Source organism: Cynocephalus volans, chromosome 9, assembly GCF_027409185.1.
Source record: "Cynocephalus volans isolate mCynVol1 chromosome 9, mCynVol1.pri, whole genome shotgun sequence".
NCBI classification, from domain to species: domain Eukaryota; kingdom Metazoa; phylum Chordata; class Mammalia; order Dermoptera; family Cynocephalidae; genus Cynocephalus; species Cynocephalus volans.
Genome location: NC_084468.1, coordinates 90,259,036 through 90,285,597, shown reverse-complemented (window position 1 = coordinate 90,285,597; position 26,562 = coordinate 90,259,036). Strand labels below are relative to the sequence as shown.

Genomic DNA, 26,562 nt, shown 5'->3' with positions numbered 1-26,562 from the left:
ATCACAAGCTACCCTCTCTTAATAAAACTGGCTGTTCAGATCCATTTCCCCTGAAAATGTTTACATAAAATGCACATTGATAACTAGAGGGAAGGGCAGTAGCATTTACTGAGGTCTTCCTCCTGCCTCCAGTTGTTGAAGAAAGTCTGTTGAATCTACTTATCCCCATAATTATGCTGTAAATTAGTTTTTTGTTTGTTTGTTTTTAAATCTTCATTTTCAAACGATGAGACAGAGTTCCCGAGAGTGCAAGCATACTCTGGAGACTGCTAAGAATTTATTTAACTCAATCCCTATACACCTGCCCCCAAGAGAAAAATAGGGGAGGGTTTTGGCTCCGGAACCTCCTGATAAATTGCCTGTAAGATAAATCTAAGCACAGACTGCTTTCTAAAGCTTGCACTCTACAAAGCACTCTAGCTCTCCTGCTCTCAGCCAAAGCTCAGAAGTCAGGCCCGCTTATCTGCCAGGGAAACTAAGGTTATTGTCACGCATCCACTTGGTCAGACCCTGAAAACCAAAGTGTCAAATGTCCAGAATTGTATAACCAAGTGTATTTATTTCCATCATTAATAGAATTGTTCAACCCAGAGAAATGAGATCCACGTCTCATCGTCGTGTTTCAAGAAGACTTACATCTTGGGATTTCTGATTTACCTTCAGTGTGTTACGACATTTCAACCTGAGCAAAATCCTCTAGAAGAAAGCATAGTCTCTCTCTGCCTGGGGAGAATGGCGGAGGAGGGACTAATTTCTGGTGATAGAGATTAGAGGAAGAGGGAAAGTGGGTGAACATTAAAAGTGGGAGCAAGAGGAAAAGGAATTTGAGATGTGAGGATAAACCCGGGCGCTAAATGAAATTCCAAAAGCCAGTGATACCTAAGAAAGTGCAAGTGTCCGGCTCGCTGTACCCACAGCCTGCAGCAGGCTACACTCATACACACTTTCCGAAAAATCACTTGCGATCCTGCCCTCGCCTCAAGAATGAGTGATTTAATTGGTTTAGAAAAGAACGGCCCACAATAAATGTCTGAGAGCAAGGATCTCAGCAAAGTATCCTAAAGTTAAAAAGGAAAACAATGTTGGAAAGATTTTAATGACAGCCGAGAAAGCGCAGCCCTTCCTTGAGCGCGTCGGCCCTCCGAGCTCCAGCTGCTTGGCGACTAGCGAATGAACGGGATCCGAAGGTCGGGACGGAGGAAAGGAGGGCAATCGTAGCCTGCGAAGGGGTTTGTCAGCTCTCGGCCCCCACGACGTCACCGAAGCATGGGATTCCAAGAGATATAAAGCGCGCCTGCAGCGCACGATCCTCAGCTCTCCAGCCGGTGCCTGGGAGCTCACGCCAGGGTGGGACAGCCCCTAATATCTCTCTTCCCGACCATCCCATTCTTCCTGTCTGCCAGAGCCGCTGACCCCTCGGAGAAAGTGCGGCTCTTGCTCCCCATCACTTGCTGGCTCCAAGCATCCCTTAACCAGCAAGAGCTGCGGTGCCAGTACGGTCTGTACCCGCTTCCAATCGGGGCTGAAGACCGCCCAGCGCCGAGGTAACCAGGAGGCAGAGAACTTCGGGAGAGTCGGCTTGGGCTGGCGACGGGTGAGTGGCCAGGTCCTCAGCCGCAGACTCGCCGCGATGGCCTCTCTCCCAACAGCCGCCAGCTGGACAGACGGCGCTGGAGGCGTGGGTACGGACTCGCGGAACCTGAGTGCCGCGCTCGCCGCAGGCGCGGCTGCCGGGGCGGCTGAGGCTGACTGGCTGCAAATGCTGCTCCAAACCGGCAACCTCTCCTGCCCCTGCCCCTCAGCGCCCGGACTGCCCGCGGCTTCCCCCGCACCCTCCCAGCCCCGGGCCAACCTCACCAACCAGTTTGTGCAGCCGTCCTGGCGCATCGCTCTCTGGTCCCTGGCCTATGGCGTGGTGGTGGCCGTGGCCGTCTTCGGAAATCTCATCGTCATCTGGATCATCCTGGCCCACAAGCGCATGAGGACCGTCACCAACTACTTCCTCGTGAATCTGGCTTTCGCCGACGCCTCTATGGCCGCCTTCAACACGTTGGTCAACTTCATCTACGCGCTGCACAGCGAGTGGTACTTCGGTGCCAACTACTGCCGCTTCCAGAACTTTTTTCCTATCACAGCCGTGTTCGCCAGCATCTACTCTATGACGGCCATTGCAGTGGACAGGTGAGGAGAAGGCGGGGAGGAGAGAGGGAGAAGGGAGAGAAGAGCTGGACAGTGGGATAAGGTTACAGAGGAAATGGTGACATAACGGGGCCTATAAAGTAAAGGCACCAAGAAAGAGTTCTTGGAGAAAGGAAGTCACAAAGCCCTGCAGTGGCTGAACCCTTTTTTGCCTCCATGGCCTCCCCGGCTCATGCCCTAACTCCCAGAACCCTATTAAGGGCATGTAGAGAAAGACTGAAGTGGTGAATGAGGGAGATGTGAAAATCAGTCATCTCAAGTAGGAGAGACTTAGCTAGAAACATTTAATACTAGCGGACTTTCCCAAATGTCTTAGAACAACTGCGCACAATTTATGTTCTTGTAAAATGTACTTTCTGGCCTTCCTTATCCCTGTCAGTCACTATTCTGGCAGAGAAATGGACAATGAGTCACCCTCCCCCTTTCCCTCCTTGCTCTGGTTTGCTGCTTCTCATTCTTACCTGTCCCCATTCACTCACATCACTCCAGCGCCCACACTGGTTAGCCTCCCAGCCACGGAGGTTGTTCGAGGCAGCAAGCTGCTTCCTGAAGACTGCTGTCGGCTACGAGTTTCTCCGTGTCTCAGGATAGAGTGAACTTCCGGCAGTCTGCAGAGGCTGTCAGCTGGGTAAACCCTGGGTAAACCCTGTAACAGAATCTTAAGCCCAAGCAAGAAGTGGTTAAATATGAGACACGCGACAGATTTTTAAGATAGTGTTTTAGAATGTTCCCCCACCTACATTGGAGATTCCGAGGTGCTTAAGCAATTAAAAGAGTCCAGATAAACTCAAACATTTGTTCCCATATTTAAGTTTTTAAAAATTCTGCATGCACTTGCTGTCTCATACTGAACATTATGAAATACACATCCATGTGGAAAGACAATGGGGAGAGCCTACCTGTTATTGAAAGCCGGTTACACTTTAATTGAATATCATGATAAAAATGAACCACAATAGTTGATTCCAATCTCGGCATTGTGGTTGGCAGCTGCGTGGAGGGTGCATGGAGATGTCATTTCAAAAAGTCCCAGTGTTCTCATCTGGGAAAAGAGCACTTTTTTTTTTTTTTTTTTTTACATTAATGAACCTATTTCAAAATAAAATGAAGCTAAATATTATTACTACGTTCAGTAGTGTTTACTGTTTTGAACTAGTGAGCACAGAGATATTAATAACATAAATCTATAGATACTATTTTCACATGACAGGTCCAGAGGGGTAAATTGAAGGAGCAGTAGCTGATTGACATTAACTAGGATAAACATCATTTTTTTAAAGCGTCAGAAATTGTCAGTCTTCCCTTTTTTCTTAATCTCTGATCTTCCACACATATTCACCCCTTTATTTCTGGCAGGGAAAGGAGTACAAAGAATGAGCAGTATCAGCCCCAAATTGGGAACAGGTGAAATTGCCTCTAATCTTGCTCCACCAAAATAGAAGTGAATGTACCTTTGGTTTGAGCATCTTTGTTGTTGTTGTTGTTTGTTTGTTTGTTTTGTTTTGTTTTGTTTTTCTTTTTCTTTTTTTAATTACTTATAAGTAGGTGGTTTTCAATGTTGTGATCAGGGGAGAGGCATTAGCATATAATGTTATAAAATGCTCACAATCTTCTTAAAATGTTGATGCAATATGAATTTGCTGAAAATTTTAGTGAGTGTAAAATTGCTATTTCAATTCTAAGGGTAGGATAAAGGTTATTTTTTCAATTTTCTCTGCCAACATTTCTGAAATGGTCTTGAAATTATTATTATTATTTTTTTTGGTCTTGAAATTATTTTAACTGATAATGTAATGCTACTGTATTACACTCACTGGTTGGAATTAATGCACACTCTTCTATTTATTCTTTACTGTTTCTTTATTAGAAAATATTACCCGATCACTAAAGCTATACACTAATTACATAGTATACAATTTGATATAAAATCTGAAGCATACTTCATTCAGGTACTGAAAAACTTTTTTATAACTTATTTAAAGGAATACTCTTGTTTGAGCAGACAATTGATGAAAAGAAGTATAAAAAGAGAGAAAAACCTATATAAGATAATTTTTAGAATTAAAGACTGTTATACAAGACATAACAGTTATTAAAGCTCTCAGTAGTTTACCAGTCTATGAAACCTTTCTACATTGGTGTCTTATCAAACATGTACTGGAAAAACTGACCCTGTGATATTCGCAGTAATTTTATAGATTGACGTTTGTAAAGTTAACCTTTCTGAGATTGACACCTGAGTCATAGTGCCTTTGGTTATGGTTGCATGAACCTATTTCCTCATTTAGCTGAAAGGCAGTTAACAGTAAATGATCACAGAAATTATATTTTTCCCATACAATCAATGCTTTATTGAAATAACCATAAAGTTTATATAATCCCTAATTGGCTCTCATTGATAAGGAATACATCATTTAGACTGCAGTGTAAACACTTCAATTATTTATTTGTGTTTTGTATCCCCATATAATATAAACTTCATCCCAGCCTAAATGAAAAACATATTAAACTCACTCTGACCCTCTGCCGAAAATCAACAGATTCCCTGAGTTTGAAAACAACTTCAGCTTTGACACATGTCCATATAGCTTTTCTTCAGCTAAAGCAAAATGCTTTCATCCTCTTATAGTTTTCAGAAATTTTAGACCCGAAAAACACTGTAGATGTTCCCTTAATGAACACCTGTGTCTTACAAATTAAGTGAATGATCACACATTTGTTATAATAAAAGTCACTGAAATTTCTTTGAAGTGTTCAGCATTTATTCTACACTGGGAGAATTGCTTGCTTTCTATTTTAACTTTTTAAATAATATTAGTAACTCTACTGAAGATTTGAATGTTAGGTTACAGATTCTGGTCTATCTTCAAGCACATTACCTTCTACTTTGTTACAGATTCCTGCAAACTGTTTTCTTATTGGCCACGAATCCATCTTTCAGTTCTACACATTTCCTTCTTGCCTGAAGGCTACTTCACCAATACCTTCCCCCCTCCACCCCACTCCCCACATACAGGGTGGAATTATTTGCCAATGAAGTTGCTTTTCTCTCCATCATCCTCCCCAGATTTGCCATTTTGAAATGTAAGATTTAGATATAACATTTATCTAAAAGATGCCAAGATTATGTCGTAGAGCCAAGAGTCAAACCACTGCAGTCCACTCCAGGGCCCAGGCTCCTCTTAACCTCTGCACTATTAAGCCTCCTAAAAAGTTGTGAAGATTCAGGGTTTGATTAGACAAAGTCATTGTCTTCAAGCAAAGTAAAATTTAGAACTTGTTTATACTATATACCTTACATGTATATATACCACATCTTACGTATATAACCTATACTTTAATTGAAAATGTAGAAGGTAGAAAATTATGAATAGGACAATTAATCCAGTATAAATATTGTGCTTTCTATTCATTTATGACATACACCACTTGATGTATGGGAATATTAGAAAATAGTTAAATATTTTCTTTCATTTTCTAAGCACATATTTGAAATTAAGTTAGAAACTCTAAGAAGTTTTATCAACATATAGTAAAGGACAATTTCAAGGCACATGGTCCAGTATTAATTCAAATTTTAATTGAAGAATTTTTAATGTCACATTTACCATTTCTTACTTGTAAATCTTAAGGGAATAATTTAATATGTTTTATCTAATAGACTAAGAGCATTAACAAAGATAGCAACTAATACTTTACATTCTTTAAACCTAGGGACATATCTGAGATGAATAATTATTAAAAGGAATATTTAACCAAACTAAGCATTAGTTTGTAGCCAAATAGATAAAAATTGATCTTATATGCTACTCTTTTAAAAAAAAATTTTTTAGGAATTTTCTATTTCATTCTTTTTTATAAAGTTAGTTTATGCAAAATATTCATGGAACCCCTATGGGGGGCTTCTGAGATTTATTATGAACAAATAAAAATATACATTTATGAAAAATAGTGAGGCCTCAATCCATTAATACATTGTCTACACTTAATTGCTATAAAAATTGTAGATATAAATGCTGTGGTAAGTTTTTTTTACATCCTTTATCAGGCTTTTATTTGAGTGCTCTGAGCCAATCTCATTTCTCTGAACTCTAGGAAAAGTCACTGCCTGTGCAGTTAATATTCTTTATTAGTGTTAGAGTCATATTTGACTCACTACTTAACCCAGATAATGAACTTTATGTGCTTAGCCTAAGACTAATTGCTTTATATCTTTGAATTATTTACAAAGTAGTAAATAAAGTATGTTCTGGGAAATATTACTTTCAAGAAATTTATTATGAAACTTTGGTTCTTTCTACAATTTACAGTTCTTATTCACGAATTTAAAAATATCCCATTTGCATCCATTACAATTACTGCTCTGGTTAGTTATGAAAATTCTGTTAAAATTATAGTGTCAATTCTTTCAAAACTAATCATGAGCACATAGTTCAAGCAATTAATATATATTAATTAAGTGGATGAAACATAGATCATCACAGAGTAAGATGTAATCAGAGGTGGCTCTCCTATAACTAGCAGAACTCCAGTTAATATTAAGACTATATTAACCACAGTAGGAAAGAATATTTCAGAAAAGAATTTGAAGCATATTTAACAGGAATAATGTAAAAAAAATCCCTAATATATATCTCTAATATAGTCTTATACACTAAGAAAAAGATAAAACCCCAATGTAAAAAGAGCAAAATACAAAAACAGAAATTTCACAAAAGTAGAAATAAAAATGTGTAACAAGCATAAAACTAACAGTTGCTTATATTTCATATTTCCATTTCCTCATCTGCTATTTGCTCCTTGAACCACTCAAACCTGTGTTCTTTCCCCAAAGACCCAAATTGTGAAATTCCTCGACTTCCTTGACCTGTCAGCAGTATTCCTCACAGGTGGCTACTACCAGGAACTCTCTCCTCTGGTCTTCCAACTTTTCCTATCTTCACCTTAGCCTTTCTTCCATTGCTGCATTTCTGAATCTCTGCCTGCATGTAAATGATTAAATACAAAGGTTCCTCAGTGCTAAATCCTGGTCCTTTTCTCTCCTTACTTTGTTCTCTGTCCCCAACTTATCTTATCCAGAACAATGGTTTCATTTATCACTTTAAAAAATTTTTTTATTATTAGCATATTCATTCTTACAAATTGCGATATTTCTTTATTCTCTTTGCCCAACCTATCATTTCCCAAACCCCCTCCTTCCCTCCCCACCATCTCTAGTATCCTTAGTTTTGTTCTCTCCTGAAAGTTTAACTTATTTGTGGTCTTTTCTTTCTTTCTTTCCTTCATTCCTTCCTTCTTCCCTCCTTCCCTCCCTCCCTCCCTTCTGTACTTCCTAGCAGCCAGTTATGAGTGAGAACATGTGGTATTTCTGTTTCTTTCTCTGGCTAATTTCACAGAACATAATTTTCTCCAGACTCATCCATGTTGCTGCAAATGGCAGAATTTCATACTTTTTGAAAGCTGAGTAGTATTTCATGGTGTATATAAACCACATTTTCTTTATCCACTCTTCCATCAATGGACACTTAAGTTGGTTCCATATTTTGGCTATTGTAAATAGAGCTGCAATAAACATGGGAGTGCAGGTATCCCTTTGACATGATAATTACATGATAATTTCTTTTTTTTTTTTTTTTTTTTTGTCTTTTTCGTGACCGGTACTCAGCCAGTGAGTGCACCGGCCATTCCTATATAGGATCCAAACCTATGGCGGGAGCATCGCTGCGCTCCCAGCACCACACTCTCCTGAGTGCGCCACGGGCTCGGCCCAATAATTTCCATTCTTTTAGATATATACCCAGTAGTGGGATTGCTGGGTCATATGGTAGCTCTATCTGTAGTTGTTTGAGAAACCTCCATACTGTTTTCCATAATGGCTGTGCTAATTTACAGTCCCACCAACAGTGTAAAGAGTCCCACTTTCCCCACATCCTTGCCAGCATTTGTTATTCTCAGTCTCTTTCAGAATGGCCAGTCTAACTGGGGTGAGATGATATCTCAATGTTGTTTTGATTTGCAGTTCTCTGATGACTAGTGGTGCTGAGCCTTTTTTCATGTACCTGTTGGCCATTTGTATGTCTTCCTTTGAAAAAAGTCTGTTCATCTCCTTTGCCCGTTTTCTAATTGGATTATTTGGTTTTTTACTGTATAGTTGTTTGAGTTCTTCATATATACTGGATATTAATCCCTTGTCAGATGTATAGTTTGAAAATATTTTCTCCAATTCTGTAGGTTGTCTTTACACTCTGTGGATTGTTTCTTTGCTGTGCAGAAGCTTTTTCAGTTGGTATAATTCCATTTTCTTTTGTTGCTTGAGCTTTTGGGGTCCTATTCAAAAAGTCTTTGCCCAGTCCGATTACCTGGAGTGTTTCCCCTATATTTTCCTTACATAAATTTTATGGTTCAGGTCTTATATTTAACTATTTAATACATTTTGAGTTGGTTTTGGTATATGGTGAGAGGCGCAGGTCCAGTTTCATTTTTCTGCATATGGATGTCCAATTTTCCCAGCACCATTTATTGAAGAGGCAGTCTTTCCTCCATCTTATGTTCTTGGCACCTTTGTCAAAGATCAGTTGGCTGTAAATATGTGGGTTGATTCCCAAGTTTTCTGTTTTATTCCATTGATCCAAGTCTCTGTTTTTATGCCAGTACCATGCTGTTTGGGTTACAATAGCTTTGTAATATAATTTGAAGTCAGGTAGTGTTATGCCTCTGGTTTTATTTTTTTTTACTTAGAATTGCTTTGGCTAATTGGGGGTTTTTGTTGTTCCATATGAATGTTTGGATTGCTTTTCCTATTTCTGTGAAGAATGTCATTGGTATTATGATTGGGATTGCATTGAATCTATAGATTGCTTTGGGTAAAATGGACATTTTCACAATGTTAATTCTTCCCTTCCAAGAGCATAATATGTCTTTCCACCTTTTTGTGTCCTCTTTAATTTCTTTCAGTAGTGTTTTGTAGTTCTCAGTATAGAGATCTTTCACCTCCTTGGTTAAATTGATACCTAAGTATTTTAATTTTGGGCAACTATTGTAAATCAGCTTCCTTTTTTGATTTCATTTATCACTTTTGAATGAAGACCTCCAGTTTTTTCTGTTTAATTAGTTTTCTCTGGATTATAGGAGACACATAGGACACATACAGTGAATAAACAAATATAAACGAATAAAAAATTAAGACTGAAAAAAAGATATACCACATAACAAGACCATACTAACAGAAGTATATATACATAAATAAGTATATAAATGTAGAACTTCATATATATTTACGTGTGTGTATATATATATAAATGTGGGAATATGGGACTCATACAATGAATAAGATAAAAACGTATTAAAATTTAAGACTGTGAAGGGGGATGGAGAGAGACTGGAGACTAAAATGAAAATGATTTGGAGAGCTTTTGCCATATATTACAACTTTTATTCATATGTATATATATATATATACACACACACACACACACACACACATATATATGAAGTGATATATATATATATATTTTTTACATATATATACTTGTATTACTCTGGTCTTGTTATATGCTATATCTTTTTTTTAGTCTTAATTTTTCCAGTCTTAATTTATATATACACACACATACATGATCAAGGTAGTATATATGTATGTATGGTATAGAACATGACCAAGGTAAAGTTGTAATATAAACATTCAGATCAAAGAGTTCTAATCCTTATGAAAGCCTAACCTCAATATGTCTCTGAGCCGGTTGGTAACAATACAAAAAAGGGATAAAAATTAGTAATATGTTTTACACTATCCATAAAGACAATGCATATACATTCTTTAAGTTCTAAAGAATTTCTGGTACTTGAGTTTCAAGGAATTCTTTGTATGGGCAATAAAGAGGACAGTATCCTCAACCACACTGTCATAAATGCAAAAACAGGTTTCCTGCAGGTTTTTGCTTAACATTCCTCTGAGTAGGTCAAAGGCATGGTGCCATAGCAGAACTCAGCAAATGAAGATTTGAGGGTACTAAACCCACCTCTAAACAATTTCCATATGGTATGGTTTGTTACAAGGATAAAACTGCAAGAAAAAATAAAATGCATTTTCTCCATAAGTATATTCCTCACCTGATCTTCGCATATAGCTTAAGAAGCAGATAACTGAAAGTTGTAATATGTGGTAGAAGCTCTCCAAATCATTTTCATTCTAGTCCCTGGTCTCTAATCTATCCCCCTTCCCAGTCTTATATTTAAATGTATTTTTATCTTGTTCATTGTATTAGTCCCACATTAACAGTGCAAAAAAAAATCCAAAAATATAAATATTAGAAAGTTAAATTTTCCCATAATTATCCTACTCCCCAAATGTAGGTAACCTATGATCTTTACAACCACATTGTAACTCTGCCCTGGTTTTGTAATACATATGCTCTCTCTTTCCATCTTTCTGTCTCTCTGTCTCTCTCTATATATATGTATATATACACACTTATACATAATACGTTCTATACATGCGTATGTACAGATATGTGTATTTTCTTTAATTACTATAATAGCACATTACTATGTCATTTTAAATTAACATACTGTTATTAAACATGCATTTAACAAATTATACATCTTGAATATATTTTTGTATCAGAATATAGAGATTTGTCTCATTCTATAAAATTTTTACTTTAATTTTTAACAGATAGTACATATATAAGTTTTAAAACTGAAAAAGCAAACAATTAAATTTAAAATACCATTCCTAAATCTCTCAGCTCTGGTCTTGTATATTCAATTACCTTCACAAATTTCTACTTATATATCCAAAAAGCTCCTTAAACTCCACAAAACCCACTTTCCTAACTCCAAACCTTTTCCTGTTTCATTGTTCTCTATTTCAATCCATAGTAGAAGGTTCTATCCAGCTCACATATCTCCCAAATCTATTACCTTTTTTCTTTCTGTACTCCCACTTCCTGAGTCCAAGACATACTCATCTTTCCTGACCTACTTTAGTGACCTCCTAATTGTTTTCTGCTCATTCAGTCTAAAACCACGCTGATGTGTTCATATTTCAACACAGAGCGATGTTTTCAAAAAATACATGAGAACATGTTTCCTACATCCCTAGTTAGAATCCTCCAATGTCTTCCCATTGCTCTTATGAAAATATTCTTAATCCGGTACAACTTCATTACATACCATGATTCAACTGGCCTAACCTCTGTTCCAGCCACTCACATTCTCTTTCACATCCATGGTGCATGATGCTATCTTTTTGCCTTTGAACACAGTTTTTCTTCTGCCTCAAATTCTCTCCTTCCAATTCCTCATTAGTTAAATGTACTCCTCTTTTAGGTAACAGTTCAAATGTCACTTTTACCTTCCATGAGCCTCCCAATTTAAATTAAATGTCCTTTTATTGATTGGCTAAATATGCCAATCATAACTTTTTCCATAGATTAAATTTTATATTTATATTTAAGAATATTTCATTATAATTTCCTCTAAAAGACTTGTAACCACCGTGAAGGCAAGCTCAATTCTGTTCTCAGTTCTCATGGTATTCTCATGCCTATCATAATGGTTTGAACCTAATAAGCACAATCCAGATTGATGCAAAAATGAATTATAAAAGTAAAAAATGGATGAAAATTAAGGTGATAAAATACCACTTTTGATCTATTAAAATTGACAGAGATTGGTAGGCATGTGGTGAAGATGGCATTTTTACACATACTTGTATGAAAGTATGTGTAAAATTTTCATATTTATAGGTTTTTAAACTTTTTATTGAATCATAATTGATTATACATATTATGGGGGTTCAACATTGACATATGTTGATCAAATCAATATTACTAGCATATATATTATTACAAATCATACTTATTCTTTATGCCCCTTGTCTAATCTCTCCCCATCCCTCTTTTTCTTCCCCCTCCCTGCTCTAATTACCCTAGATTTCTTCTCTCCTTCAGAAAGAGTAATGGTTACTCTGTTGACTTGTTGCCTAGATGATCTGTCCAATGCTGAGAGGTGTGTTCAGGTCCCCCAATATTATCATAGAGCAGATGCTTCTTCTGTCACTCCGGAATGGACTCTGTGAAGAGAGACATCCTCTTCTTTTCTTGGTCTCTGCTGGTGACTCTCCTTGTGTCAATGCACTCCAGTGGCTGGTGGACCATCTGCATGCTGGTTGTGGCATCTAACCACTTTCACAGCAGCCGTGGTTATTGTGGTGGCTTTTGGGCCACCCACATGGAAGTGATGTTTTTGGCATGTTCCTTACCTAGTTGGTGGCGGCAATGGCAGTGTGCCTGGTTGTGGGAGGGGGTCTGGTCACCACTCCATACCTAAGGACCCCAGGCAGACCCGTGGCACTGGCAATGTGCCTAGTTGTCCTTCCTTTCTGACTTCATAGCCCAGGGGACTTCTGGTCCTTCTAGGTATAATAGGTGTTCTTTGGTGACATGAGATGTTTACTAGGTAATATCAAACTTTGTCTCTGGTTGTGGGTACTCTGTTTTTTCTTTCAGTTCTGTGTTGGATTATTTGCTGTTCCTACCACTTAAACTCTGCACTGGAACTAATCTGTTGCTCTTTGCTTACTTCTAAAGTCAGGAAACATCCTGTGGGGACCAGTATTTGAGCTTCATGGTTGAGCTAAGTTGTTGCTTTGCTGTTGATTCCCTGGAGAAGGCTTTTTGTGCAGCTCAGGTTTTAATGGTTGACTTTATAGGACTTCCGGGTTTAGTGAAATCCAATGTACCTGGTTTGCATAGAAACACTGGTCTGGGCCTGAGTCTTTTCATCAGACTGCACCCCATGCAATTCTATATTCCTGAACAGTCTCCTCTGAGTGATCCTATGCTGATTGTGTGGCAGATCAGTTGTCCTTGCTGTGCCCCAGTATTCTCCCAGTGGGCCCCAGTCTCCCAATGCCCATGCTGCAAACATTTCCCATGGGATGGGCTCTATACCAATCCCTTGCAATGACTCACTAGCCTGTGAGTGGCTCCTTTTTTCAGTTGTCATGGCTCCTCAGTCCTATGTGGGTCCCGGGAAACCCTATTAGTGGTCTTGCTGGCCTGGGGGCCAACATGGCCCTCTTCTCCCCTGCTGCCTCCCAGCAACTTCATCTGAAGAGCACAGCTGCTGCTTTTGTCGGATCCTGCTCCATGCACTCAGCAGCTCCAGCCTGGAGTGGCCAGGGCTCAAAACGGTCAGAGCAGTTTTTTCTTTCTCTTATCGTGGCTTCTCCTGCCTTCATACACTCCGTAGGTCTCTCCTCCTCTTCCCCTGAGCTCTAGCAGTCCCAACTTAGCTGTCATTGCTTTTTAATAGGTGTAAATTAGTTGATTTGTGGGAGAGAATAACACTGGGGACCATCAATTTTGCCATCTTAACTGGAAGTCTCAAAGTCTTTTTCTTGTATTTATAGTTTAAAATTGTCGATTACTATTTAATATTGTTTAACCTAAAAGTTGGGTATAAATTAGCAAAAATCTTTTAGGAGTGCAATTTGCCAACACATAATCCTCTGAATCATTTATTCCATTCACTGCTAATAATTAATCTTAGTAAATAACAATAGATTTTAATAAAAATTCAAGTTTAAAGATACTTTTAAACCAAAATTAAAAGAATTGAAAACAATTAAAAATCCCACTAAAAATGTTCAAATAAATGATAGGGGCATTTAAAAATGAAATTCTACATAGAAATAAAAAATAATGTGTTTAAATAGAGCCCTGATTCTCCCAAGTCTCCAGGCCCATGTGTATAAATGTGGTAATGTATACACTTCTTTTGCCCATAATCTCTACTTATAAACCTTTTCTTGCTATAGACTCCCAATTATTTCAGAGTGTCCCTAGCAAGGTCAAAGGGGGAGAGGATGCGATAATAGTTCATCAGTAGTCCTCTTTAGTACTTCCAAAGCAATGTCAACACTTTGTTTCAGAGGATGACCATTTCTCTGGAAGAACAAGCCATCTTCTTTTTCCAATGGCTGTTCTGGGCACATTGCAACCAAATCTGCAAAACTCATAAATTACAAACTTTACCCTCTGCCTGAAATTTTTGTAAGTCTATTTGTATTCCAAATAGAATTTGTAAGCATTATCTTGTCCCTAATATTTTGCTAAATATATTAACAATTTCTTAAGAACCATGTTCCTTCATTGTCATCTTGCAAATCTCCCTCCATGGGGTTTAGCTCTAAGTCATTTGTCCAGGACAAAGAGTTATCCATCCTTTTCTTTCCTATGCCTCATCACTCTGAGCATAAACCATTTTATTGAGGTTTCCTCACTGGTACATTAAATAAGTGCTGTAAAGTAGACAACTGGAGATGGCAGCCCCACCACTTCATTAGACACAGTCAGAGTCTGAATCCCATTCTAGACACAGCAGGATCTTTAACACATGAGGAATTTTTAGACCATGCATTTAACAGTCTGATATAATTATGTATGTGCAATAAGGTAGATATAGATTTGATTTGCTGGGAATAGTGAGACTTTGGGTAATTTTATTTTCTTTTATACTTTTCATTTTTTAATTATCTACAAAAAAACGCACTTCTTGTACATGAAACAAAATAACTTCAAATATTTGTTAAAGTTGTGGATATGGATGGTGGTTATGGTTGTATAACAATGTAAACATACTTAACACCACTGAAATGTAGACTTAAAATGGTTAAAACGGTAAGTTTAATGCTATGTATATTTTACCAAAATAATTTTTTAAAAGCATTAACTAATTAATTTAAATACTTTTAAGAAAATCTAATAGTGACTCTGAGATACGAGCAAAACAGTGTGGACTCCAGAAGAAAACTTGATTGAACTTTGTATAAATATTTTTGTGGAAGGTGTTTTATAGCAAATTTTAAAACACATTTTCTAAGCTGTCTTAGAAATCAAAGACATTTCTGGCAAGAGTGTACTATTGACATTATAATAGATTAGCAGGCAGTGAATCTTTTCCCCAGAAATTGTAGAAAGATAGCTCACCTGTATGGAGCAACTTAAAAGCCTGCCTAAAGGTACAGGGATAAATTAGCTCAGTGTTTTTGTTATTTAGTTTGTATGTGACACAGGTTTTTAAATATTTGCTTAATTTCCCTATTTTGAACTTGTATTATCATCTGTGGGATGTTCTTTCCTTCACACCTGCCCAAGTATGTATCAAGGTTATTTAAAATTTTCTTTTATGCATTCCTATAAGGAAAATATTAGTTGTGTTCTTGATTCAGTTTATACCAGCCAGAGAGAAGCAATTGTGAACATTTTTTTCCAACTCTGCGTTTAGTGATGTTACTTTTTTAGCATGAAGTCATGGTAATTATACCATAAAAATCTTCAAACACTACAAATTAGGAGTTTTGTTTTTTGTTTTTTCCAGGAGTACCTGTGGTTGAACATTTATCAGCACACAACTCACTATATTTGTATTTACTCACTCAACAGATATTTTGGGAATGCCTTCTAAGTACTAGACATTGTATAGGTATGGAGCACACTAAAATAAACATAATAGATATGGCCCATAACCTCATAAAACTGTTATTAATATCTCCAGCTTGAACCCCTCAGCTGTATTCCAGAGAACTAAATCCAGCAACCTACTCAACATCTCCATTTGGATGTCTAATAGGCCTCTCAGACTTACACATCCAAAACTGAGTTCCTGATATTCCCCCAATACTTACTCCTCCTGCAGTCTTCTGAGGTCAAAATATGAGTCTCAGGTCAAAACTCCTAGAAGTATTCTTGACTTATCTCTTCTTTTATATCCTATATCCAATCCATTAGCCAATTTAGCCATTTTTACTTTCAAATTATATGTAGAATCTAACCACTTCTTGCTGCCAATATTGTTTCTCACCTAAATTACTACAGTGCTCACCTAACTGGTTTCCCTACCCCTACTATTTTCCCCCTTTAATTTGTTCTCAATGCAACAATCAGAGTGATCCCATTAGTAATGAGTCAGAATATATATTGCCTCTACAAATCATCCAGTGGTTCCCCAGCTCTCTTAGGGTAGAAAGCAAAGTCCTTAGGAGAGCTTATAAGAATTTACAGTAACTGGTCCTTTGTCACTGTCTGACCTTATCTCCTACTACTCACAACTCTACCACTCTGCTCCACCTGCATTGTTCTCCTTTGTTTCATCAATATACTAAACAAGTTTCCACCACAGGATCTTGCACTCTCTATGAAACACCCTTCCAACACCCAATTTGCTCATTCCCTGTACTCCTTCTGGACCCTGACTATTGTATAAAATTTATTTTTTCTTTCATCTATCACCTTATAAAATACTATATTATTTAAAATTACTATATAATTGACTCATAGATAATGTTTATTGTTTTTTGTCTGACTCCCCTACTGTGTTGGAAGTTCTATGAGAACAGTGCTAGACTTCTGTCTCAGTTCAATGAATGAACAATAGATGAAGTGCATGGTAAATGAGAACACATAGCAGGGGAAATTACATTTACAGTGTCAGTGCAGAAAATCAGAAATTGCAGTTGTATTTTTAATCTTCCTTATTTTATTAAAAAATAGAAATAGAAAATGTCCTAATAAATCATCCATGTGTTGTTAATATTTAAATGAAAACAAAATATTTTAAATACTCTATACAACTTCATGCATGATGATCACCTTCATATTAAGCTGAATCATCTGCAGAGAAAAAGGTTTAAGGATTTTCAAATAAGCATAAGGAGCAATTTTGAAGAAGTCGAATAAAAGCTTTGTACTTATGAAATTGAGTGATTACATTGAATAAGTACTATTAATCAGAATTCACAAACGTATAAACATGTTGAATTTAAAAGATGTCATAGTACCATGTGTATATACATTTTTACCTTCAAATCAAATGGGTATATGAAGATAGCTTTTTCCAATTACATGACTATACGGTGTAAATAAATTCAAAGATCTTAAACTATTAATCATGTTTTTATTAGCTTTAAATGTTTTACTTGCTAAATAAAAATATTTTCCATATGTTTTCAACAAAGATTTACATAATCTAATTTCATGTTGAAGACTATAGTATTTCAGAATCAAACAATAGTGGTAGTGTAATCTGATATTACCTTTAAAAACTAATAGATTTTAAAATCTTTACTGTATAAGAAGTTACTGGTAGTCCCTGTTCATCAGTCACAGAGCCGTTGTTGATGAATAATTTTAATGAACAGAAGTGAAACAGGACTCCATGGAAACAAATAAAAATATACCATCTTTAAAGTTTTAGTTTTTCATAAATAGAATATATATGCTAAAGATAAAATAAATATATGTTTGTATAAACAGATAATCAAATCTAAACATGCACTTTTCACTGCACACAGATTTTAGTTACCAAGATTTAGTTAAATAACCCCAGTCCCCTCAACAACAGGCCTCAAATTTCAGTTACTATGTTATATTAACTGCATCTGCATAAAGTAGAAATTTAGGGGCTACCTGTTCAGTCTACAAATCACTCTACACATAACAGATTTGAATCATAATCAGTGGCCAAACACATTCCTTCTTTCAATATCTGTCACTGATTGGCCACTGATCATTTGTTGTTCAGTTCATGCACAGACAGCAAAGTATGAAGTTGTTATTGCTTAATTGTTTTTCAATGTTAAACTCAGCTGACATTTTAAAAATAGTTAATCAAAAGAGGGATTTGCCAACAAAGATGAAAGTGTAGTGAAGAATGAAAAGTGATAACACTGAAAGTGAAATTCAAATCCAACATAAATGGAGATATAGAAGACTAACTGACAAGAGAATGTTGACCGTATAGACTATATGCAGCCAAAGGGAAATAGTCAAGGTGAACTTGTCAACATAAATGAGGAAACTGGTAGTGACAAAAGGATGGAGATGTCACAAAGGAAGTAGCATTAGCAAAAATCTTTATGTTAAAAAAACTCTTAAAGGTATTTCGCCACTTTGAAAGTACAAAAGATAAAATGTTGGAAGCTGATTCAAATTTAGAAAAGAGTACAACACTTTGCCAAGGTATAGAAAAAATGCCTTCTCTCTATCATATCATACAAGGAAAAGGCAAAAACTGTTAAATTATTCATGACTCATTTTCTGCAAATAATAAAACTTTTTGAAGTGTTTTTAATGTTTTAAATTACACTCTACTAAATAAATGTTAGTTTTCCTTTTATAAATTTTTCTATGCCTTTGTAACTGAAAGTAAGGAAGTGTTTGATATCTTTTTTTTTTTTATTTATTTTTCTGGCTAAACCATCTTTTGGACATTTATTTTTTTTATTTTTTTATTTTTTTAATTTTATTTTGTCGATATACATTGTAGCTGATTATTGCTCCCCATCACCAAAACCTCCCTCCCTTCTCCCTTCCCCCCCTCCCCCCCAACAATGTCCTTTCTGTTTGCTTGTTGTATCAACTTCAAATAATTGTGGTTGTTATATCTTCTTCCCCCCCCCCCCGGTTTGTGTGTGTGTGTGTGTATGTGTGTGTGTGAATTTATATATTAATTTTTAGCTCCCTCCAATAAGTGAGAACATGTGGTATTTCTCTTTCTGTGCCTGACTTGTTTCACTTAATATAATTCTCTCAAGGTCCATCCATGTTGTTGCAAATGGCTGTATTTCATTCGTTTTTATAGCTGAGTAGTATTCCATTGTGTAGATGTACCACATTTTCCGTATCCACTCATCTGATGATGGGCATTTGGGCTGGTTCCAACTCTTGGCTATTGTAAAGAGTGCTGCGATGAACATTGGGGAACAGGTATACCTTCGACTTGATGATTTCCATTCCTCTGGGTATATTCCCAACAGTGGGATGGCTGGGTCGTATGGTAGATCTATTTGCAATTGTTTAAGGAACCTCCATACCATTTTCCATAGAGGCTGCACCATTTTGGAGTCCCACCAACAATGTATGAGAGTTCCTTTTTCTCCGCAGCCTCGCCAGCATTTATCGTTCATAGTCTTTTGGATTTTAGCCATCCTAACTGGGGTTAGATGGTATCTCAATGTGGTTTTGATTTGCATTTCCCGGATGCTGAGTGATGTTGAGCATTTTTTCATATGTCTGTTGGCCATTTGTATATCTTCCTTAGAGAAATGCCTACCTAGCTCTTTTGCCCATTTTTTAATTGGGTTGCTTGTTTTCTTCTTGTAAAGTTGTTTGAGTTCCTTATATATTCTGGATATTAATCCTTTGTCAGATGTATATTTTGCAAATATTTTCTCCCACTCTGTTGGTTGTCTTTTAACTCTTTTAATTGTTTCTTTTGCTGTGCAGAAGCTTTTTAGTTTGATATAATCCCATTTGTTTATTTTTCCTTTGGTTGCCCGTGCTTTTGGGGTCGTATTCATGAAGTCTGTGCCCAGTCCTATTTCCTGAAGTGTTTCTCCTATGTTTTCTTTAAGAAGTTTTATTGTCTCAGGGTGTATATTTAAATCCTTAATCCATTTTGAGTTGATTTTAGTATACGGTGAGAGGTATGGATCTAGTTTCATTCTCCTGCATATCGATATCCAGTTATCCCAGCACCACTTGCTGAAGAGGCAGTCCCTTCCCCAGTGAATAGGCTTGGTGCCTTTGTCAAAGATCAGATGGCAGTAAGTGTGTGGGTTGATTTCTGGATTCTCTATTCTATTCCATTGGTCAGTGTGTCTGTTTTTATGCCAGTACCATACTGTTTTGGTTATTATAGCTTTGTAGTATAGCTTAAGTCAGGTAGTGTTATGCCTCCAGCTTTATTATTTTTGCTGAGCATTGCTTTGGCTATTCGTGGTCTTTTATTGTTCCATATAAATGTCTGAATAGTTTTTTCCATTTCTGAGAAAAATGTCTTTGGAATTTTGATGGGGATTGCATTGAATTTGTATATCACTTTGGGTAGTATGGACATTTTCACTATGTTGATTCTTCCAATCCAAGAGCATGGAATATCTTTCCATCTTCTTGTATCCTCTCTAATTTCTCTCAGCAGTGGTTTGTAGTTCTCATTATAGAGATTTTTCACCTCCTTGGTTAACTCAATTCCTAAGTATTTTATTTTTTTGGTGGCTATTGTAAATGGGCAGGCTTTCTTGATTTCTCGTTCTGCATGTTCACTATTGGAGAAAAGAAATGCTACTGATTTTTGTGTGTTGATTTTGTATCCTGCTACTGTGCTGAAATCATTTATCAATTCCAACAGTTTTTTTGTAGAGGTTTTAGGCTGTTCGATATATAGGATCATGTCATCTGCAAACAGGGACAGTTTGACTTCCTCTTTTCCAATCTGGATGCCCTTTATTTCCTTCTCTTCTCTGATTGCTCTGGCTAGTACTTCCAACACTATGTTGAATAGGAGTGGTGAGAGTGGGCATCCTTGTCTAGTGCCTGTTCTTAAAGGAAAAGCTTTCAGCTTTTGCCCATTCAGGATGATATTGGCAGTGGGTTTGGCATATATGGCTTTAATTATGTTGAGATACTTTCCCTCTATACCTAACTTATAGAGGGTCTTTGTCATGAATGAGTGCTGAACTTTATCAAATGCTTTTTCAGCATCTATAGAGATGATCATATGGTCCTTGTGTTTGAGTTTATTAATATGGTGTATCACATTTATTGATTTGCGTATGTTGAACCAACCTTGCATCCCTGGGATGAATCCCACTTGATCGTGATGAATAATTTTTCGTATGTGTTGCTGTATTCTGTTTGCTAGTATTTTAGTGAGGATTTTTGCATCTATATTCATCAAGGATATCGGCCTGTAGTTTTCTTTTTTGGTTATATCTTTACCTGGTTTTGGTATCAGGATGATGTTTGCTTCATAGAATGAGTTTGGGAGATTTGCGTCCATTTCAATCTTTTGGAATAGTTTGTAAAGAATCGGTGTCAATTCCTCTTTGAATGTTTGGGAAAATTCTGCTGTGAATCCATCTGGTCCTGGGCTTTTCTTTGTTGGGAGCCTTCTGATAACAGCTTCAATCTCCTTTATTGTTATTGGTCTGTTCAAATTTTCTACGTCTTCACGGTTCAGTTTTGGGAGCTTGTGTGTGTCCAGAAATTTATCCATTTCCTCCAGATTTTCAAATTTGTTGGCGTATAGTTGTTTGTAGTAGTCTCGAATGATTCCTTGTATTTCAGATGAATCAGTTGTAATATCGCCTTTTTCATTTCTAATTTTGGTTATTTGAGTCTTCTCTCTTCTTTTTTTTGTTAGCCATGCTAATGGTTTGTCAATTTTATTTATCTTTTCAAAAAACCAACTTTTTGATTCGTTGATCTTTTGAATTGTTTTTTGGTTTTCAATTTCATTCAGTTCTGCTCTGATCTTAATGATTTCTTTCCGTCTGCTAACTTTAGGATTGGATTGTTCTTGTTTTTCTAGTTCTTTAAGGTGAAGTGTTAGGTTGTTCACTTGCCATCTTTCCATTCTTCTGAAGTGAGCATTTAATGCAATAAATTTTCCCCTCAATACTGCTTTTGCAGTATCCCACAGGTTTTGGTATGATGTATCATTGTTTTCATTAGTTTCAATAAACTTTTTGATTTCCTGCTTGATTTCTTCTTGGACCCATATGTCATTAAGTAGAATGCTGTTTAATTTCCATGTGTTTGTATAGTTTCCAGAGTTTCGTTTGTTATTAATTTCTAGTTTTAATCCATTGTGGTCTGAGAAGATACATGGGATAATTCCAATTTTTTTGAATTTATTGAGACTTGATTTGTGACCTAATATGTGATCTATCCTGGAGAATGATCCATGTGCTGATGAGAAGAATGAATATTCTGAGGTTGTTGGGTGGAATGTTCTGTAGATATCTGCCAATTCCAATTGGTCTAGAGTCTTGTTTAGATCTTGTGTTTCTCTACTGATTCTTTGCCTAGATGATCTGTCTAATATTGACAGTGGAGTGTTCAGGTCCCCTGCTATTATGGTATTAGTGTCTATTTCCTTCTTTAGGTCTAATAGAGTTTGTTTTATAAATCTGGCTGCTCCAACATTGGGTGCGTACATATTTATGATTGTTATGTCTTCTTGATGGATCAGTCCTTTTATCATTAAGTAGTGTCCCTCATTGTCTCTTTTTATGGTTTTTAGTTTAAAGTCTATTTTGTCAGATATAAGAATAGCCACTCCAGCTCGTTTTTCTTTTCTGTTTGCATGGTAAATCTTTTTCCATCCTTTCACTCTTAGTCTGTGTGAATCTTTATGGGTGAGGTGGGTCTCTTGTAGGCAGCATATAGTTGGGTCCTGCTTTTTGATCCAGTCAGCCAGTCTGTGTCTTTTAATTGGGGAATTTAAGCCTTTAACATTAAGAGTTGTTATTGAAAGGTGTTGATTTATTCCTAGCATTTTATTGGTTGTTTGGTTGTCTTAGGTGTCTTTTGTTCCTTGCTTTCTGATTTACTGTTTGGTTTCTTTGTTTGTTGGTTCCTTAGGTTGTAGATAGTGTTTTTGTTAGCTTGTTTTCTCTTCATGAATGCCATTTTTATTGTACTAGCGGGTTTAGATTTTTCTTAGGTTTTTATGGCAGTGGTAGTTATTTTTCAGGAACCAAACCCAGTACTCCCTTGAGGATTTCTTGTAAGGGTGGTCTTGTGGTAGTGAACTCCCGCAGTTTTTGTTTGTCTGAGAAATATACTATTTGCCCCTCATTTCGGAAGGATAGCCTTGCAGGGTAGAGTATTCTTGGCTGGCAATCTTTGTCTTTTAGTATTTTGAAAATATCATCCCATTCCTTTCTAGCTTTTAGGGTTTGTGATGAAAAGTCTGATGTTAACCTGATTGGGGCTCCCTTATAGGTGATTTGACGCTTCTCTCTTGCAGCTTTTAAGATTCTCTCTTTGTCTCTGAGTTTTGCCAATTTGACTATGACATGTCTTGGAGAAGGCCTTTTTGGGTTGAATACGTTTGGAGATCGTTGAGCTTCCTGGATCTGAAGATCTGTGATTTTTCCTATACCTGGGAAGTTTTCTGCCACTATTTTGTTGAATATGTTTTCAATGGAATCTCCATTTTCCTCCCCTTCTGGAATACCCATGACTCGGATATTTGAGCGCTTGAGGTTGTCTGATATCTCTCTCAGATTTTCTTCCATGTCCTTGATTCTTTTTTCTTTCTTTTTGTCTGCTTGTGTTATTTCAAACAGCCCATCTTCAAGTTCAGAGGTTCTCTCTTCAACTTCGACAAGCCTGCTGGTTAAACTCTCCGTTGTGTTTTTTATTTCGCTGAATAACTTCTTCAGTTCAGCAAGTTCTGCTACATTTTTTTTCAGGACATTGATTTCCTTGTATATTTCCTCTTTCAGATCCTGTATACTTTTCCTCATTTCATCATGATGTCTAGCTGAGTTTTCTTGTATCTCATTCAGTTTCCTTAGAATTATCACTCGAAATTCCTTGTCAGTTATTTCAAGGGCTTCTTGTTCTATAGGATCTAGAGTATGAGATTTATTAACTTTTGGTGGTGTACTTTCTTGATTTTTGTATTTCTGGTGTCTTTTTTTTGGTGTTTATTCATTGTGGCAGGGGGTTTCACAGTCCACCGGTTTGAGACTAATGACTAACTAGGATGTTGCTGTGGTTGCCAATTTGGTATGGCTCCCGCCGTGACTGCTCAGTTGGCCTCTAGTGTCTTGTGTGTGTGGTTGCCTCGGGTCTTGGGCTTCTCCGGGGATCCACCTTTCTGGTCAGCTTGGACTCTGCTGGGCTGGTGGATCACGTACCACAGGGTGTGTGATCTCTGTTGAGCTTTCACTTTCTGTACAGGACTTCTCCCCGTTCCGTGTGCTCTGGCCCAGGCTGTTAGATCGTGCAGTGGCGACCCCACCGGGTGTGTGGTTTCTGTCGAGTCTCCGCCTCCCTGGCCGCACGTCTCCCCCCTCTGTGCACACTGTGCTGGGCTGGGGCGTGTCTTCTGCACCCCTCGTCTATCAGCTGGGCCTTCAAGACCCTGCTCAGCACCGCCTCGCCCAGGAAGTCTACCAGGTTTCTGCTAGGCACAGACGACCGGTCTCTCTGGGTGCCTTTGTAGCACTGTGTAGATCTTTCTCGGGTCTTGTTCACCTTTGTATCCCCCTGGTATAAACCGAGTCTAGTGCCCGCCTGCAGCCTGCTCTCCGGCAGGTTCAAGCGGACCTGGGAACTCTCCTACCACACTATTCCCAACCAGAAATTCGTTAGGCTTTTTTCCAAACTGGTGGTCGCAGAGATGGTATCTGCCTCCCAGTAACAGGAAGTTTACCGGGGCCGGAGTCCAGGGTGTGGTGGAGTGACAGTCGGCCCGCCCGTACTTGCTAGCCCTCCCAACACTGGTCGGACGCCCCACACCCCCAGCCCCGCCAGAGAACCGCGGAGGGAGTGGGAGAGGAGGCTGGCCCGCAGGGTCCGGAAAGCCCCGCGCCAGGCCAAGCAAATGGGCTCAGTGATGGCCGAGCAGGGCGGAGCTGCCTGCACCTGGGAAAATGGAGGCAGCACCGGGGCAGTGAGTGGCCTGGTGGTGCAGGCGGGAGCCGCGTGGGCATCCACCCCCCGAACAGAGCTGTGCCAGGGATCACTCACAGTGCTGTGCCAGGTCGGGCGTTCGCTCTGTCTCTGGTTTGTTGCCTTCCGTGTTCTCGGCGCTGCCGCCTCGGGCTGTTCAGTCGCGGCGCCGCTCGGGCGCTCCCAGGAATCTTCTTTAATGCCGGCCTGAAACCTCGAATCCTGAATAGGGCAGCTGGCCGCCTTCAGTGCGGCCCCAGCCTCCGGGATCCTGGCTGCATCCACAACAGCCCTGGCGCCGTGTTCCCTGTTTCAAGACTCGCTTTTGCAGCTAAGAATCAGTTCTTTTCCTGCTCCACACTTCAAAGCTGTTGCCTGTAAATGAGGCAGCCTCTCCTGCCGGGGGCAAAGTGGCGTTGACCCCCACGACCGGCCAGCAGCAGCAGTCCTCCCTTAAGAGATGGCCAGAGGAAGGTCCACAAGTTTCACGGCTGCCTGAGGCCCAGTGGCCAACTTTTCCACCTCAGCTACTCTGCGCCAGCCGCCGCAGCCGCCGCCATCTTGAAAAATCAAGTGTTTGATATCTTAACAAAAATTTTAAAGGTCACAGAAAACTTGCAATTTTCCCATTGATTGTTAAGGTCACCTTGCATAATTTCATCTTGCCTGGGCATTTTAATATTCCCACCCAGCTTTGCAAAGTAAGGACTGCCTGCATGTCAAATATCACAATCTGATTGCCTAAGCTTGGTAATCAATAGATACTTTTCTCTCAGACACTTGCACACTATTTAACTAATTAACAAATATAGACCATCTGTTCACCAAACATCATAGCTTATTGAAATATCTTTGTCAGAGGTATAAATTTTATAGCTTTATAAATAGAATGGAAAAGGAAAGAGGGGGAAGGGAAACAGTTGCTAGGAAAGACAACCGAGAGAAGAATGGATGAGTAAATACCAGAAACTACTAATATACAATCTTAAAAGTAACCATATGACCCTCTACATGCATACTGAAATGCATCCAAGATATAGGGTACTTTCTTAAGAAGATATACAATAACTACCCATAAACACAATACTTGAGAACTATCTGAAGTAAACTATACACACACATGTGTGCACACACACATCTATATACCAGAAAATAAAATACACGTACTGAGAAGACTAAATAGTAAAAATATGAGGGTACATCCAAAAGCTCAGGAAAATATTTGTATTATCTTTTAATTCTATTTTTCCACGAACTTTTTGAAGTACCCAAGTACCCTTGTATATCAGTTCTTTTAATATTCAATGTAATTTCAGTAAAACCACAGTGGAAGTATAATAGAACTCTAATAGAACTTAGTCTAAACGTTTTCTAATTATAAGCTGCTAAATTAACCAAGAAATGTTTGTAAATGTAATAATAATGAAGAAAAATGCCTAATGGGATGGGTAAATACTATAAAATTATAATAGATATAAACATTTGGAAAGAGAACAAGAATCAACAGTTAGATTAGTAATCTATGTACAGAAATTCTTACATATGTGAGATTATTACAAAGAAAGTACCACAAAACAATAAGAAAAAGCATAATAATTCAACATGAGAAATTTGGAATTTACCTAATTATTTGGGGGAATAACAATTTAGAGTCTCACTATACTATGCACTAGTATAAATATCACATAGAATAAATAGTTAAAATATAATAATAAAATAATAAAATAACATAAAATATTGCCATTAAACTTTTTATTTTAGCTAGGAAAAGATACTCTAAGCATAAGAACATCAGTTGATCTGACTACATAAAACTATATTACCAAAACATTGGGTAGTTTGACCAAAAATCAGAAACATTAAAGCAGAATTAAATTAGAAGCAAACT

General features: G+C 37.7%; 1 protein-coding gene across 1 annotated transcript in view; it reads left to right on the top strand.

The window, feature by feature from the left end:
- Positions 1-1,630: 1,630 nt before the first annotated feature.
- TACR3 (tachykinin receptor 3) overlaps positions 1,631-26,562 on the top strand; it is an 80,586-nt gene continuing 55,654 nt past the window's right edge. The window contains exon 1 of the mRNA XM_063108696.1: positions 1,631-2,181. Coding sequence (XP_062964766.1) covers positions 1,631-2,181 — 551 coding nt within the window. The remainder of the gene's footprint in view (positions 2,182-26,562) is intronic.